Source organism: Podarcis tiliguerta (genome assembly GCF_965153285.1).
Source record: "Podarcis tiliguerta genome assembly, chromosome: 5".
Lineage (NCBI taxonomy): Eukaryota > Metazoa > Chordata > Lepidosauria > Squamata > Lacertidae > Podarcis > Podarcis tiliguerta.
In genome coordinates this window covers 46,595,105-46,613,355 of record NC_139538.1, presented here as the reverse complement: position 1 = coordinate 46,613,355, position 18,251 = coordinate 46,595,105, and the positions used below count along the sequence as shown (strand labels likewise).

At 45.1% G+C, this 18,251-nt stretch overlaps 1 protein-coding gene across 1 annotated transcript in view; it reads left to right on the top strand.

Annotated features, from left to right (window-relative positions):
- The first annotated feature begins 228 nt into the window (after positions 1-228).
- Positions 229-18,251, top strand: part of XPNPEP1 (X-prolyl aminopeptidase 1) — a 35,821-nt gene continuing 17,798 nt past the window's right edge. Inside the window, exons 1-8 of the mRNA XM_083441671.1 lie at positions 229-352; positions 3,343-3,442; positions 9,068-9,188; positions 11,983-12,046; positions 13,742-13,846; positions 16,392-16,484; positions 17,294-17,437; positions 17,718-17,813. Coding sequence (XP_083297797.1) covers positions 9,072-9,188; positions 11,983-12,046; positions 13,742-13,846; positions 16,392-16,484; positions 17,294-17,437; positions 17,718-17,813 — 619 coding nt within the window. The 5' untranslated portion in view covers positions 229-352; positions 3,343-3,442; positions 9,068-9,071. The remainder of the gene's footprint in view (positions 353-3,342; positions 3,443-9,067; positions 9,189-11,982; positions 12,047-13,741; positions 13,847-16,391; positions 16,485-17,293; positions 17,438-17,717; positions 17,814-18,251) is intronic.

Sequence of the window (18,251 nt, the reverse complement as noted above, 5' to 3'; positions counted from 1 at the left end):
CAGCTTTGAGGGGTGTTAAATATCAAGCGGTGTGTTAGATCTTATGAAATGGCTAAAATAATTTCCCCGGGCGACTTTTCTTTCCTTCTGCCTCGCACACCAGCTAATAACTGAACAAGCTCAGAATGCCAGAGCCGAGGGAAGTCCACTTCCTGCTTGCCTTCCCTCCTGCGGGCGGCGAGCATGAATGGGAGCCGCCGCCGCCGCGACGTCACTGGCGCGGAAGCGGAGGTTGCTCCGCCCCTTCCCTTTCCCCGGCCTCGGTGGCTCACGGGGCTTGGAGACGTCAGATTTGCATGGCAGCCTCCCGGAAGCGCTGAAGTGAGGGAGGCAAAACAGTAGAGGCGGCCAGGTGAGCGATCCGAAGGGCCAGGATGGCCGCTGGGTACAAACGGGGTGGCGCGCCCGGGAGGAGGGCAGGGGAAAAGAAGGGACGCGGAAACGGCAGCTTGATGCATTGCAGGGGACCTCTGGGAAACAGAGGACCCGGCTTTCCAGCAATCTGAAATAAACTAATAAAATAAAGCATTTCAGGCTGTGAAGAAAATGGCTAGGCTTTAATTTCCCCCTGATCTCTGCGCAAAGCCCAAACGAAGAGTCTTGTGGCATCTTAAAAGAGCAGCACGTTTTCGCTTCTTTGGAGCACAGCTCATTTCGTCAGATGCAGACCAGACTTATTAAGTGTGTGCATGCATATGTATGAGTGTGGCGTGGTGTGCATCTGTCGGATCCAGTGTATTTTCATTGAGAAGGAAATCCCCATAGTATTCCATAGTAAATATGCAATAGGACCCCAGCCTTCAACGGATATACGCTGCATGGGACTTCCTGGGGAACCCCCCCCCCCATGTTGCTGTGTGTGCTTTCACTTATTAGGAATTATTTTTTAAAGCAGCTGATTGAGCCAGAAGGAAAATATGAGCTCTCACTCTTAAAAGCAATTGTTTTATTAATGAAAGTGAAACTGAATTTGAGTATGACTGATGGGCCAGATGAGAAGCTTTCTTTTCTTTTACAATAATGAGCAACAAGAAAGAAAAAAAAAGAAGCTCTTCTGTCAGGGTTATAATGCAAGATTTCAGGTGTGTATGCATCTGAGAAGCAAACAGAATTTTAGACATACTGACCACATACTGTATTCTAGCATTGGTTTAGTATTCCTTAACAAGTCTTCTAACAAGAAAAAACAACACTTGGCTTGTATGAAGTCAGCACTTCTAAACTAAGGGTGCCAGGTACTTCACAGAGTTCCCCGAAGTAGTGAAGATGCAAAAGGCAGGTTGTTCAGTGAAAAGCTATATGCCTCAAGCTAAAATCCTGTGAACACCTGCCTGTTGAAACATATTGAACTTAGTGGGATTTATTAATGAAGAAACATGTATGGTTGGACTGTAATTTGCTTATGTAGGCCAGAACGTATCTTAATGGCAGAATTCCCTAATGTACAGTCCTGGGGACCCATTTCCCGAATGCCCATGTAGCAGCCATAGTAACAGTTTCATAAATAAGCTATTTTATATACTCTGCATATTTTGTGGAGAACTTATTTTCCCAGGGGCTACTTAAAGACCCTCAGTGCACCCTGAAGGAAGGTGGAAGAGGAGAAGCTATGAACAGAGAGTTCATTTCACCATCTCCTGAAGATGTCACCAGAAAAAAAACCCTGCTTTTTGTGGTGTGTGTGTCTTTTGAACCTGATTTCTGTTACAATGGTACCTGAGGTTACATCCGCTTCAGGTTACAGACTCCGCTAACCCAGAAATAGTGCTTCAGGTTAAGATCTTTGCTTCAAGATGAGAACAGAAATCATGCTCCGGCAGTGCGGTGGCAGCAGGAGGCCCCATTAGCTAAAATGGTGCTTCAGGTTAAAAACAGTTTCAGGTTAAGTACGGACCTCCGGAATGAATTAAGTACTTAACCTGAGGTACCACTGTATTACTCATTTATAGGCCTCCCTTCCACCCCATTTAGTATGTTACATTTCATTGCGGGTATACAAAGGCAGTAGATAGGTAGATAAATAAATAAAATACAGATAGTGGGTAGGGCTATTTTTAGCTACTATTTATTCTATTCGATTGGTTAGAATAGTAGAATTGTAGAATTGTAGAGTTGGAAGATCATCTAGTCCGACCCCACCCACAAGGCAGGAAACCCCTAACAATTAAGAATATAAATAATCAAACCAAAATCTTGATTATTTTGGTTTGATTAGTTATATTCTTGTTGAAAACAGCTTTGATGGTTTTTAATAAAAAAGCAGGGTACACAAATTAAACAGGCGCACTGCTATTTTAGCTTAGTTAGCCTTAGTTAGTTAGTACTCCTGCCTGCCCCCAACAGCTCACATGTGTGCACACAACTACATTGTACTTTGTCCTCCTTGCAAGTGTTGCCATCCCCCGTTATGTTTTCTAATCTGTAGCCGTTCCAGAATTAAAGTCTAAACTGATTACATATGGCCTGGACCTTGCTGACATTTATCACAATTTGGATCCTTCCACCAACCTATCAGTCTGAAAGCACGTCAAAGTGCAAGTAGATAAATAGGTACCGCTCTGGTGGGAAGGTAAACGGCGTTTTCGTGCGCTGCTCTGGTTCGCCAGAAGCGGCTTAGTCATGCTGGCCACATGACCCAGAAGATGTACGCCGGCTCCCTCGGCCAGTAAAGCGAGATGAGCGCTGCAACCCCAGAGTCGGCCATGACTGGACCTAATGGTCACGGGTCCCTTTACCTTTTTATCAAGCAGTTCAGAGCAACATAAATGGAACCATCTTGTGTATCTTCATAGCAGCCCTGTGAGGAAGGGGCGTCCCTCTTGGGAGTTCTACCTCCCTCAGAAGTTTGGGTGTGTGTGTGTGTGATGGCCTGGGAGGGGGCATCCTCTGTGGCAGCCCCTAAATTGTGGAATTCCTTTCCCACAGAGGTGTGCCTGGCTTCTTCGCTATACAACTTTCATTTCTTTACCCTGGCCTTTGACCCCTGACTTGTGGGATTAAAGGGCCCACCCTAATCCTCTGGTTGTAATCTGTTTTGAGTTTCAAATTGTAAATTGTGGTAACCCCCCCTGGAGCCTGCTGGAGTTTAATGATGAAGATTATGATAAAAATCATCAAGTTTCACACGACCTTGAGCCAGCTGACTGGTTTGAGCCCAGATCTAAATGCAGCCCTCTCCCCTCCACTATGGCACAATGCTTTCTGTTCTGGTGTTGTGACCTGCAACTAGAACAATCCTATCGCTGCAAGGATCGCTGCTTGAGATTAACCACTGTGGGAAGGGAAGGGTTATTGTGGCAAAAAGTCTCTGTACCTTTGAAGTTTTGCCCTTTGCTTTGTCAGGCACTGCTGAGTCAATGAAGAGCAAGGAAGGAGCTGAATAGTGTTTGTGCTGTCCAAAGCTGGGGAACCCAGGATTCCAAGGAAGGACTAACCAGGCCAGGTATTTTTTTTGGGGGGGGGCATGTATAGACTGTGGTTCTGTCCTTTAAACTGAGGCGGTATTTTACACTGATGAGAAAATGTTTAATTCCAGCTTTGTTTGTCTTTGAATACCACAGGGGCAGATGATAGCAGGGAAAGAATTAAAACTTACTCCTTGCCTATAATTTAGTGTTGTCAAAGTGATGGAGGTAAATGGCACCATTGGGAATCTAGTGAAATTGGATAAATGACCACCCAAGGAAAATGGAAGGGAGGAGAAAAAGAGCAGCCCCCCCCTTTTGTTTTGCTAGAGTAGGACTGTGCCAAAGATCTTATGGACACACAGTTTGAAGGTCTGGTCTTCTCAAGTCAGGAATGAGGCACACAACACAGATAAAATGAGAATGAACAAGTTTCTTTTTTAAAACCAAACCAAAATGTACTTAGCTCTCCATGGAAAAAGTAAAATTGTTACTGCTTGGTTCTCTAGCGGTTTCTTTATTTAGAAAAAAAGAGAGCAAAACAGCTTAATATTGTGAGATACATTCCCTTGAGTTCTGAAGGACTTGTTTCCTTAAGACTGATTTCTTTGAGAGGGAAGCTAATATAGGGAAACATAAGTGAAGACTTGTGGAGCTGGGCAGATCTAAAGTGAGAGAGTGATTTGCAGGCTGTGAGGAACCCTGTGAGGAATCTTAACTGTTTTAGAAATATAAACCTTCTAGTCCTCATTGCTGTGGTTTTTGTTTGATTGTTTTTTTTAACTGTGGTATTAAGGGGGTTTTTTTGGCAGTAGAATTTTGTCTTGGCAATAAGGATATAAGGAGCTGGTTTAGGACAGTATGAATAATACAGTATTGGCTAGACAGGCCACCAGAGGCTTTTCAGGAAGTTCTGAGACAGTGACCTGTCTCATAAAGATATTTTACAGACAAGTGGGCTAGAGACTCAGGAATAAACTAAATGTGTGACATGACACACACTGTTAAAAGCAGCTGGGGCGGGGGTGGGAAGAGGAAAGCATTGGATTGGGAAAACAGTGCTGGCGAGGCAGGGGATTTTCCTGATCAGAACTGCCTCATCAAAAGCTATTTGCCCTGTGGGAGACAACGTACACACTCTCCTGGCAATATTTTCATTACAGTGTTGGAGCGACAGTTTGCTCTTTCTTAATTATTATTAGCTTTTGCACCACAGCTTTTCAAGGGACAGAAGTTTAGATTGGAAAAGATATATGTGTCTTTGGGGGGAGGGTTAACCCCTTCCCCTAGCCCTGCTTTCTGTCCGTTTCAACCCCCCCCCATGCATCAACCGTATTTTTCGCACCATAACACTCACCTTTTTCCTCCTAGAAAGTAAGAGGAAATGTCTATGCGTGTTATGGAGCGAATGCCTACGGATGGCGGGGGGATCTGCTGCAGTTGTGAGCAGAGGATCCATGGTTCTCCTTCCTTCCCTCCTCCGTGGCTCGCTTTGAAACAGCAAAGCGGGAGAAGAGCCGCTGAGTGGGGAGGAGAGAGGGACAGAGAGCCTGCTTCCTTAAAGGAGCAAAGCGGGAGAGGAGAGGAGCCGCTTACAAGAGTCCGGAGCTGTTTTTTCAGCGAGCTGGGGAGGAGGGAGAGAATCAGAGCCTTTAAAGGAGCAAAGCGGGAGAGGAGAGGAGCCTTCTCCTCTTATACCCCTCTTCTGCATTATTAACAGCATCCTTCTCCACCCACCCCATGCGTGTTCCTTGTTCCTTGAGTGCTTTTCCTTCCCTCCCCACTTAAAATGTGGTTACAAAGCACGGATCCACATGGATCCTCAGGATTTTTGCACTGGGTCACCCCAAATTCACCATCAGATCACATAGCATGTCCATGGCTACAGCTTGCACCAAAAAAATCACGCACCCACTGTTGCCTGGGGCCGCAGTGGTGCACAAACGTGGTTACAAAGCATGGATTCACATGTATCCTCAGGACTTTTGCATTGGGCTACCCCAAACTCACCATCAGATCACATGTCTGTGGCCACAGCATGAACCACAAAAACCATACATCCACTGTTTCATTTAGAATATTTTTTTTTCTTGTTTTCCTCCTCTAAAAACTATGTGCATGTTATGGTCAGGTCCGTGTTATGGTGCGAAAAATACGGAACTTTTACCTTTGGGAAAAACACAGGAGATCTGATTACAGGTCTCCCAATGTCACATGCAGTTTGGCTCTCAAAAGCGAACCACACTGGAGAAATGCTTGTGACATTTTTGAAGCTTTGCAACTGTGAATGCATTAGCACAGGAACTGGGTCCAGCCTCATGGTACTTACACTTGATTTTTAATGGGATACCTTTCCTCCCCAAAGCAGATGTGCTTTAAAAAATACCCACAAAAGTGGGCTAATGAGAGCAAATTTGTTACTTGTGTGCACTCCTGAACTATTTTTTTTTAAAAAGCTACTGTCATGCATTACAGTTGTTTCAGTTGTCAAGTTGTTTCAGACCTTGCTGTGTCAAGATCACAGTTTTGGAGTATGTCATTGCCTTTTGATCCCAAATCCTCATTTCTGGTTGGACAATTGAAGTTAAATGCCTTGGTCTGATTTTTGCTTCACAATTTCACTTCAGTCACATTTATTGGCCACGTGCCGTACTCTTGCTGAGGGTTAGTTAGCATGCAGCAAGCATACCCCATTTTTAATACTGGGCTTTGGCTGCTGAAGGCCCTTTCTATTTTAGTGGCTAATCAATGGCCATGGAAGATGGTGGCCTGGTGACATGCAGGCAAGGCCATCTGTTATTGAATTTCTATCGACAGAGGAGGCCGGTCCATTAGGGCAAATGAGACACTGCCTCATCCAACAGTGTCCTCAGCAGTCCCACTTGCTTGCCTTCCTTATTACAAGCAGTCCTCAAAAAGCATATTGTCCTCACCACAAAAAGAATATTGTGCAGTTGGAAAGAGTTAAGGAAAGGCATCCAAAATGATCAAGCGACTCTCCTGTGGGGAAAGGATGCGGCCTTTGTGACTACAGTGTGGTGTAGTGGTTAAGAGTGGTAGACTCGTAATCTGGTGAACTGGGTTCGCGTCTCCGCTCCTCCACATGCAGCTGCTGGGTGACCTTGCGCCAGTCACACTTCTTGAAGTCTCTCAGCCCCTCTCACCTCACAGAGTGTTTGTTGTGGGGGAGGAAGGGAAAGGAGAATGTTAGCCGCTTTGAGACTCCTTAGGGTAGTGATAAAGTAGGATATCAAATCCAAACTCTTCTTTTTCTACTACTTAGTTTAGAGAAAAGGCAGAGAGGAGGAGACATGATAGATGTTCATACATTTATACACGGCGCAGAGGAAGTGGATAGAGAAAAGTTTCCCTCCCTCTCTCACAACGCTAGAACTTGCTGACATCCAATGAGGCCGAATGTTGGAAGGTTCAGGACAGATAAAAGAAAGCACTTTGCACAGTGCATAGTTAACCTTTGCAACTCACTCTCCCCTCAGAGGCAGTGATGGCTTCCAACTCAGATAGCTTTAAAAGAGGACTGGACAGATTCATGGAGGATAGGGCTACCAATGGCTGCTAGGCCATGATGGCTATGCTCTGGTTGGAAACTGTAGGAGGGCAGAGTGCTCTTGTGCTCAGATCCTGCCTGTTGGCATCTGGGCGGCTACTGTGAGTATAGGAGGCTGGACTAGATGGACCATTGGCCTGATCCAGCAGGCTGTTCTTATGCCAGCCCCTCCCCCTCAATTGGCCTTTGTAGAACTCAGCAGGGGAAAATTGGGGGGCAAAACTAGAATTAGTTGGCTCTACTCGCCAACTGATGGCCTCTCTGTTTTCTGTCCTACGGATCCCGATGGGCACCAGCCATTGTCGTCAATCAGCAATGGCTTCATGTCCTCATGCCAAGGCAAGCTGCAAGTTCCAATAGAATCCTCATGGAGGGATTCAGTAAATTGGTGATATGGTAGTGGGCTACAGTGTGGTTGATCTTATTCCAAAAGAGCTCCAGTTTCTTTAAGTGGTGTAAAGAAAAACAAATTTCCACTGGCACAGTTCCCCCCCGCCCCCATCACAATGTTGGAATAAAAAACAAACCTGCACTCACTGAAAATTGTTCCGCAGAACAGCTCTTCCAAAGATAGAATCTTGGTCCCTTTTGGAAAATGGTAACCCACCCTGACCAGATGGTATGTTCCTAATTAGAAGTATGGTCTTGTAGCTTCTGTGTTGTGCTGAATGAATATTAGTGACTCAGTAGCTGCTGATTCAGGGCCAATTCCAGTGTGAAGTTGCTTATTGTATATGCCAGTTTCCCCTTTCCCCCGTTTCAGATGTTAATTGACATATCTGAATGAGCATCCACTGTTCTTTGTGAGTGCCAAATTAAGAATGTAGATGTGAGCCCAGGTTAATCTGCAGATGGACCTGCATGATTTTGTATAGCAAATATTCCACCAGCACTGGAATAGTCCAAAATAACCCCAGTCTTCTGGGTAATGGAGTCATTTGGGAATGCACAAATGGTGCCAAAAAGGGTTGTAATCCTGAATTGTAATCTGGGATAGAGATGATCAACGTGTGCTGCTTTCTGGGATAACCGACCCAAGACTGTTTTGGCATTAAGTGGCATATAAATAAATGATAATGATAACTAGAAAGAAAGGGTTTTACACCTGCCAGATCATCTATGATGAGAGACAGGGTATGAATTTTATAAAAATTAATAAAAATATAGACATATCTTCCAGTAAGACGGCAGCTCTGGGTGATCTGTGATCTGTGACACATGAATTGCCCAAAAAATATTTTTATGCTCGTCTTATCTAAATACACTTCCCCAACAAGCCATGTTTCCTATTTCTCTATTTATTTTGTTTATATCTTGCCTTTCCTCCACTGAACCACAGGGCAGTGCACATGTTTCCTCCCTTCCCATTTTATCATCGCAACAATCCTGTAAAGGAGGTTCAGTTGAGAGATAGTGGCTGATCAAAGGTTCATGGCTAGTCTGGGATTTGAACTGCCAGTTCCCCACATCGTAGCCCAAGATACTAACCACTACACCACACTTACTTTGATTTTGGGAAGGAGACATGGAAAGTTGCAAGGGTAGGGATGCCAGATCCAAACTTGGAAAAATGAAACGTTTTCTTACCCTTGGGAAACGTGTTGCTGAGAAAGGAGGGATTGTGGAACCTACTGACTGTCCTTGGCAGTAAATTATAATACGATGGCACATAGGAAGCAGTGAGAAGCTCTAGGAACATTCCCCACAACTGAGAGCAGCAGCAGCTTGTGAATTGCTTCCTTCCTGTTCGATGTCCTTGCCCTTCTCACATGCCTCAGAGCATCTGTTGTGCTTCGTTTCCTAAAGTTTCCCATACACAGTACTTCCTCCAATCTGCCACTCATGAGGCATCCACTGCCAAGAGATTCATCATTACAAATGCAAGGTCCTGGAAGTTGGCCGAGTGTGGTTGGGGTCAAACTGTACTACAGTAAAGTTGCCTGTGGGAGAAGAAGGGGGGGGGAGGAGAAAGAGAGTTCACTTGCAGGTTCTGGTTGGAAACCATGGAGTTTCTTTTACATATTTGAAATATTTAGGTATGAAATCCACAGGACTCTCAGACTTTTTTTAAAAAAATATATATAATTCCAAATAGGAATATGGCTCCCAAGAAGACTACAGAGCTGCTTCATCTGCTTCGACAAGCAATGAGAAACTCCAAATATGTTCCAGAACCGATCCAAGCCTACATTGTACCCTCCGGAGATGCACACCAGGTATGGGATTCAGCAGAATTGTCTTCTGTCGGTAGAATTCTTCCCTCCCCCGTGCTCCAAGAGCTTTAGCCAAGAGCTAAAGATTAAGTTTCTTTAGCCCAGCGTGTTTAATATGTAGAGGTATCCCTATTCTATGCCACCATATCCTAAACCTATATCAAGGTGATGCACACTGTGAAAAGGTCCAGTGTTCTATTCTCACAGTGGGAATGTTTAGGGGAGCCCACAAATAGGCCGGGAACACAGTAAGATTCCTGTCCCCCAGCAGCTAGCACTATCCATTTATTAATCACCTTCTGAACAGCCGTCTCAAGGCAATTTACATATGAGATTATTAAACACAAAGTCAGCAAATACATTTAAAACAAGACTGAAACCCTAGGAAAGCAGACACTCCTGGTTAAGACCCATTTCTTTGACTGGGAACAAAAAATATCTTCTGTTGTTTCCGGAAGGTGCAGGTAGTGGGGCAAAAGGGGGGCAGCCACGTGGAAAGCCCTGCTCCGGGATTAATGGCTACTCCATTGTCCACGTTTTATGCTGTATGCAGAGAACAGTGCCTCCAGCTGCCAGTGCGCAGTGTTCTTCATCTAATAAAGCAAGCAAACCAAACACGCACACAGCTATTCTGCTCTCAAGTTGCCGCAGGCAAGGGGGTTTTATTTTTATTTTTTTGCAGCTGCTACAGGTGCTTCTTTTCCTGCCTGAGCCTGCTTCTCTGTAGCTCTGGTTACACTTGTGAGACTTTTAATATGTTCCTGTGGATCTTGGAATATGACCTGCAAGATTCTTTATTTCTTTGTGTCGCTTTAGGGAATGCAGTAATGCAAAGACCTCGCATTATGCTTTTCCTGCTGGGCAAGTTTATCAGGTTTGTTCTTTTCTGTTCAGAGAGCTGAATGGACAGGAAAAAACCCACCCCTCCGTATTTTGTATCCACTTGATTTGCTGCATACCATGACTTCAGCAAAACCATGTCCCCCCATTTACATGGTTTAAAGCCTTGATTCTCAGGACACAAGTACATGCATGCTGAAGTAGACAGAGTGACCAAGGAGTCCTGGGTTCAAAACCCCACTTGGTCACAAAACTCACTCGAAAGTTCTACATTGGCTCCCAGTACGTTTACGAGCACAATTCAAAGTGTTGGTGCTGACCTTTAAAGCCCTAAACGGCCTTGGTCCAGTATACCTGAAGGAGCGTCTCCACCCCCATCATTTTACCTGGACACTGAGATCCAGCTCTGAAGGCCTTCTGGCGGTTCCCTCACTGCGAGAAGCCAAGTTACAGGGAACCAGGCACAGGGCCTTCTTGGTAGTGGCACCGGCCCTGTGGAACGCCCTCCCACCAGATGTCAAAGAGAAGAACAGCTATCAGACTTTTAGAAGACATTTGAAGGCAGCCCTGTTTAGGGAAACTTTTAATGTTTAACAAACCACTGTATTTTAATACTTTGTTGGAAGCTGCCCAGAGTGGCTGGGGAAACCCAGCCAGATGGGTGGGGTATAAATAATAAATTATTATTATTATTATTATTATTATATTCATTGCGAGATCTCACAATCTATTAGTCTACCCTACCTCGCAGAGTTGTTGGGAGGATAAAAGGGTGGGACTGGCAATGCACGGCTCCCTAAAACTTCTTAAAGGAAAGGTGGGATAAAAACGTAATAATGAATTAAGGGGTGGGGGGAGAAGAAGAATGAACTGCCTGACTGATTTTCTACCAGTGTTCCTCAGCAAGGCTTCAAGTGGGGGTGGTGGGGGTGGTAGGGCTACCTACCATTTCACAGCATCAAAGTTATCTTACGCAAAGTAAGCATATATACTTAATTTCATAAATTATTTGTGGGGCTGGATGGAACCTGACGGTGGTTAGCCGTACTAGCCTCGGTTGAAGGGTACCTGGCTAGGTTGAAGCATGAGTAGCGTTGATAAAAATATCACTGTAAATCATGATTCAGGCCAACAAGAAAATGGAAGATAGGAAGAGTATGAAGGATGCATTCCTTAGGTTGCCTCAGTTTGCAAACCGCTGTTTGCATGGAGCCGGTATTGTGACTGCACTTGGTCTGTGAACATCAGAGCTGAAAAGCTACCTTTCTCATAGTTTTAGAAAAAGTAGATTCTGCCTTAGCAAATTAAGTTCTGAATTGCATGGGGTACATGCCGGCAGTGGAGACTTCTAGGCTTCTTTGCTTTGAGCTTATAATCAAGGCCAGAGCAGCTTGTTGTCAGTGGTTGAAATTCTTAACGAGGAGATTTTAGGCAGACACCCATTTTTGAGCACTTCTCATAAAATCCAGTTAGAGGATGCCAGTAAAATAAAGCAAAGGTTACAGATTTGAGGCATATCGTCTATTACAGCTTCCAGGATCAGAAGAAATTGGGGGCGTTTCTTCCGCTTGTGTTGCCACATCAAAGGCCTGACTTGTTTGGCTGGACAGTGGTGTGGTCAAGAGTGAAATAAACATGAGCGCTGGGAGAAATGTCGGAGGAAAAAGTACTGCAGATCTGAAGTAAACAAATGAAGAATAAACATGGAGGTTTAAATGTCTCAGCGGAATAATTACATGAAGGCAGCCTTCTCCAGCCTGGTGCCCACCAAATGTCTGGGATTCTCACCAGCTGTGCAGAGGAAGAGCTTGTTCATATTTTTCAGTATTTCATTGCATCTGGAAGAGCACCTGATAGCTAATTCATGGAGCTTGTTCTGCTGCTCTTGGTGCCTCTCTCTGCTGTTGTGCATCATTAGGCTCACTTTCCCCTTTTTCTTTTCACTATTCATTTCTAGAGTGAGTACAGTGCGCCTTGTGATTGCCGAAGACAGTTCATCTGCGGGTTTGATGGCTCAGCAGGTATGTTCCCAGAACTGTGCTTGACCCCGTCACATTTGACAGTTCTTCAGCTTTGAATGCCAAGCTCCTCCTCTGAGGTTCACGGGCCAGAACATGAATCTCTCCAACTTCTTCTAAAGCTAAAGTGCTGTATGGTTGTTGCTGTTATTTTACATCCAGTCTGGATATGGCTGTTTAATAATCTCCGTGTAATTTGCAAAATGTCTTGATACATCCACCCACCCGCCGCTTAAGACAGTCTCTAAGTGGTTTACAAAATGCATTCAAGATGTATAGATAACCCAACATTGAAACTGCAAAACTACAATATAATACAATGCAATAAAACAATAGCATTCCTAAAAACGTCAACATAGCAGCTCATTTTGAAACACCATTAGAGACAGCTCCATTCTCTCTTCTTCCTTCCTCTTGCCAAAGCACATCCTGACTCACGATATACAACACACATAAACAACACTTGCGGGGTGAATCGGGAGCAGTGAGAGGTGTGGCATAGAGATATGGGGGTGTGGTCTGAGGAGGGTTCCCAGAGCAAGACAGGGACACAGGCTTTATGTTCTCTACCCCTGGTGTTTAGGATTGCAGCCTTGATCATAGTGGCATTTGTCATATAAATTAAAAATGAAATGGGGAAGGTGATGTCAGCGTCTGTTTCCTGATGCTTTTATATACTAGAGAGGAGTAGGGACTGGTCCAAACCTGGCTGCTGTTGTGTGTAACTTTTTGAAGTTAGTCTCTACCATGCAGCAGAAACCGTTCTCTCCACCACATTTAAGGCAGACTTGGTATATATTCCATATTACCTACTCTTGGCAGATAAGTCTATAGCAGTGTGGCTGCTGAACTTTGGTATGTGCGTAGGGGTGGGGTGGAGAGAGTTGGCTCAGCTCACTTCTGGAAAAACTGTTGTGCTTTGCAGTTTGCGTGCTGGGCTGAAAGAAAAACACGAAGGAAAAGTTTGACTTGTCCCTTCCCCTTTCAGCATCGACACCAGCTGGAATGGTGACGTAATACCCGTGTAGTAATGAGCTTTTGCCGACCCCCAGATAACCCTTCAATAAAGTGAAAAATCCTGTTAACTGTTTCATACAGTGATCGCAGCTTGCCTTTCTTTTTCCCTCTGCGAAGCCAGTGGAAACAGATTTGCTTGTAGTTTGGCAGATTGGGGGATTAAGCGGTAAACAGTGTTGGTTAGCCAAGTTCAATCTTCTTAAAAAACATTTTTTCCCTGCATCTGAAATCGCTGGGCATTGAAATTCGGCTAATGGGCGGGAAAAGCCTTGTTTATCTTTCATAGGGACAGTGTGTTCTGTTTAGCAGCATGTCCTGTGGTAACACGCATTAAACTGCAGCTATGAGACCTAGGTTTCATTGCAAGCATTGCAAGCATTGTCAAGCCAGCCATTCTGTGGGGTTTTGTTTACCCCTTACTGTAAAACAGCCAAGTCCAGGTGTCAGCAGCCTAACTATGGTTTATGTCCCAGGAAGTGAGTGTTTTAGCTCAGGCCTTCTCAAGGTAAACTCTACTGTTCTGGCCTGAATTTCAGATGCTTCGGAACAAACTTAATTCAAGTTCGATCGTTTTATTTCCCTGCATTTATTCAACTGGCACCACTGGCCATGTGTGTGTGTGTGTGTGTGTGTGTGTGTGTGCAATATATGACCACCTCTCCCTTCTTCACTCTTTCACAGGAACCGCCATAATAACAGCGCAAGATGCTGCCATGTGGACCGACGGACGCTACTTTCTCCAAGCTGCTGAGCAAATGGATACCAACTGGACACTCATGATGATGGGTGTGTGAGAGCCCAAACTAGTGCTTTGCTTTAGGTCTCCTCCACGGTTCCTTTAGTTGTGCTTCTTAACCCATTAACGCTCCCTTGTTCCTGTTGTTACATGGAGAAAAGAACATTTTCTTGAACATGTTACAGGAGCAGGGCCTCTTGCTTTCCCTTCCTAGTATATCTGCCCAAAGTCAGCGGTTATTTGCAGGCAGAAAGCAAGCAAATCCTAGTTGTTAGGCTGTACCCTTCACCAAGTATGAGTGTTCTCTGGAAAATACAATGGCATTTCTTGTGTGAAGGGTATAAAAGCGAGTTGCAGCTTCCTGTACCAACCCTATGATAAGCATATAATGGAGTTTGCTTGAATGCAGCCTGAGTGATTGACAGCTGCTGAGCAAAGGCGATAAAGGTGATGTGACCTTGCCCCATAGTGACCTCTTCATTTTGTGTTAGGTCTGATTACTTCCAGGCTCACTTGAAGGTGCAGCTGAGGGCCTGTGAATTGTGCACCCAGCTTTCCAAATGCCACAGTAAAGAGCCATACTGTGCTTGCAGAAGTCTGCATTTAATATCTGGACATGTAACTCAAAATTAAGAAAACTTTTGTAATTTTTTTTTGCATAATTCTAGCTATGGAAATTGTACTGAATTGCTGTTATTTATATGGGCATGTAGGGGGAAGATTGAGGAACAGAAACCATGTGTGTGTGAGAGGCTTGACATTAAAATATTGCAACGTTCAGGGTACCCTGAACCACAGAGATGGTTTCAGCTTCCCAAATGGAGGCACTAAGACAAGGCATCAGAATTTCTGACTAGTCCAGCATTCCTCATTCTCTTCCTTGTGCTGACCCCCCCCGTCACCATTGGGCTTCCTGAACACACCAGTTCCTCCTTCCTCGCTGAACTTGCTGCCAGTACTTGCAACTTGTTGTTCCTCGGCCCATCCCTTGGTTGCTTAGCAACTGCAGTGCTTTCTGACCTTAGTGAGAATAAAGGCTGCTGAGGGAAGGGAGATGGGAGAAGGAAAGAGCTCGCATGGGCACCACTTCTCTTTTCAGTGGTACTCAAATCAGTGGAGGCAGGCAGGGAAAGGAAGGGTGCTCTGTTAGGCTACCTCCCAGGTGCTTTGCTCTTGGGGCTAGCAGTAGCTATAGCTGAAAGGAACCATGCTTCAGTGTGAGGAGTGCATGGTTTGCTTGCAGAAGGCTTCAGGTTCAAGGGTATCGGTTGGCAGAAATGGAAAAGTTCTGACATCTCCTAGTTGGAGTAGGCAAGACTGGTCCATCTAGCCCAGGGTTCTGACTCCCTTGTTCTCTGAAGCTGATTGCTCATATCATTTCCCAAGGCAAATAGTAGGGAACAAACTGAGTTATTAAATAACTGAGTTATTAAAGGGGCAAGCTGAGGCTCCAATACTTTGGCCACCTCATGAGAAGAGAAGACTCACTGGAAAAGACCCTGATGTTGGGAAAGATGGAAGGCACAAGGAGAAGGGGACGACAGAGGACGAGATGGTTAGACAGTGTTCTCGAAGCTACAAACATGAATCTGACCAAACTGCGGGTGGCAGTGGAAGACAGGAGTGCCTGGCGTGCTCTGGTCCATGGGGTCACGAAGAGTCGGACACGACTGAACGACTAAACAACAACAACAACATTCTGGGCCACACTGCACTGTATCACAGTGCTCCAAGCCCCAAGTCACTAATTTTGCTGGGTATCTGCAGTGTTTTTAGGTGTATGGAAAGGAATCCATAAATGGGGTTTCTTTTGGGAGTAGAGGGCTTCTGTGATAAAGGTTGGTGAGGGGTCATGGTTTTGGAGTATCTGTTCCTAGGGATTTACACATGGTTTGTTCCCCCCAAATACTATTGGGTATTCCGGGCATGGGGAAGTGGACCTGACCTGTGTACTGGGTCCTTATCTCCCTTGCAGGGCAAGTTTGACAGGGGAGAGGGCACTTAGCCACCTGTCGGTAACCTGTGTTGCAATTATGTGCGCAGCACTTTGAAGTCCTGGCAATTAGTCGACCGCTGCAACTTCAAAGAGTCTTGCACAGCTCTGTGCAATCACAGCTCATCAGCCGATTGGCAAGGCTTTCAAAAAGCCACGGGTGGGGCTCTATTGCCGTGTTTCCCAACTGGGTGCCATATGGCTCCCTGGGGGGTCCAGGATATTCCAAGGGGGCCACAGGTGAAAATCACGTAAATGTGGAGCCGCAGAATGAGGTTATGGGGCCACAGAGGGTAGTGAGAAGTGAAGAAAAGAAATTGTTTTTTAGCCTTTAGCTGCCCAAGAGGGGTGTGGCTTGGCCAAAATTGCATTGCGGCCAAATAGGGAGGCCTGGTGGGCTGGAAGTTCCCCACCACTGGTGCTAATTCCATCTCTTGCACTGCAGCCTTACTTGGGGTTTGGGTATGCATTTCTGCACTTAAATTTGGTTATAAACCACTGCGTTGAGGTTTACTGCTCCCTGTCTTGTGATCAAGGTCTCCATGCTTGTGTTCCTTTTCTTTAAACTTTGCAATCTCTCTTGAATTCTTTCTTGCCTTCAGGTCTGAAGAACACTCCCGCGCAGGAGGACTGGCTTGTGAGTGTTCTCCCCGAGGCTTCCAAAGTTGGAGTAGATCCTTTCATCATTCCAGCAGGTTAGTTTGCCCTCAAATGCCTTCTGATTTGTGTAAATGGTTAGATTCTCCTGACCTGTGCTGCTTCAACTCACAGCATCAAGGGGCTGGCTCTAACCAGGGTAGTTGAACTTGTCTTTAAACCCTTTCTCTGCAACAAGGTAGTTGGGGGTTGGGAGGCTGATGTTTTTCCAAGGAAGCAGTGAGATATCCTGATTATTCAAGAAGGAGGTGGATTAGTTGCCCTATCTAGTTTCAGCTGCAAATGAATCTAGCAAACGTTTCAGTTGGGAATTTGAAGAAGGTCACAGGAATCTGTTCCCCTCAAATCTGGTTAATGGCAATATTTTTACTACTTTCCCTCTACAATCCCACAGTGGTTTGTAAGCTAACCATTCATCTCCAGTTTCTTCTTCAAAGCCATAAGGCGTAAAAACTTTTGTTTCTTTAAAAATGGAGAGCGATAAATTGTCAGAAATGTGATACGTTTCTGGTCCAAAGTTTTCTGATGAAAGTCTAGGGTTTAGTTGACCCTAACAGGAGAAGTTCTCGTTCCCTAATTCTCGTTGTAATGTACAGAACATACACACACAATTTTGTTCAGTTTTTTTAATTGATTTTATATTTCATGAATGCAAATGGTGAGGTTCTTAATAAAATACTTTTTAAGAAATGCAGTGGAAAAACGATTCTGTTACCAACCCATGTGTTTAGATGTGTACTGTATCCCCACCTTTCTGTTTACACAATGTCGCTTCACAGGGAAAGCTAGCATGCTGGGGATCTCAACAACAGCATCCTTCTTACGTCACTCTTTCTGTCATCCTCAGATCAATGGAAGAGGATGTCCAAAGTTCTGAATAGTGTTGGCCATACTCTTGTGCCTGTCAAGGACAACCTAATTGATGTCATATGGACAGATCGACCACCACGGCCTTGCAAACCCTTGATGACTCTAGGCTTGAACTACACAGGTTAGCGGGATCCCAGTCACGTCCGTAAGAATGTTGTTGATAATGAAATGACAATCTCGACAGGCTCCCCGTTGAATTGCATATCGGGCAGAGGTACTGTGTATGTGGAAAGGATGAGGAAAGTCCGGCCGCAACCATCATTTAATATCCCTAAAAGCATCTGAGATGAATTGGGCATTGCACATAAACGGCACCTGTGTGTAGATAAAAGAACGGCTTTGTTACATTAACCCTAGAGAATTTGGCCGGATTAAGTTCTCGCTTTCATTGCATGATGCAGGGATCAGCTGGAAGGACAAGATCACAGCCCTGCGGGGGAAAATGGCTGAGAGGAAGGCTCCGTGGTTTGTGGTGACTGCCTTGGATGAAGTGGCTTGTGAGTACAAGTATCCTGTTTCCTTTAGCATTGTTCAATTCCATGTTCGTTATCTACTCAGAAATCTCTACGCAGCTGGAAATGAAAAACCCTGCAGCATCCCCAGGGGTCAGTAGGACTGTGGGCCAGTTTGGACAATAGAAGTCTGTCCCGGTGTCATCTTTGGAATGTAGAGATTTCAGTTGCTGGCTGTTCACTGGTCAATGGCAAGGAACCTTGTGCCATTTCCAGGAAGGCTGCTGGGCTCAATATTACTAATTACTGCGAATGGTTGGAAAAACCACCTTGTGCTGCCCTTGTGGGTAGCTGCTGCCTGCTTACAGTCTGCTACCACTTAGTTCCCAAATACCCACCAAGCACAGCTGAGGAGCAGCCAGGAGCACAGTAAAGTGCAAAACAGGAGGTGGCATGTTTGCCTGTTGGGAGGCAATGGGGCCT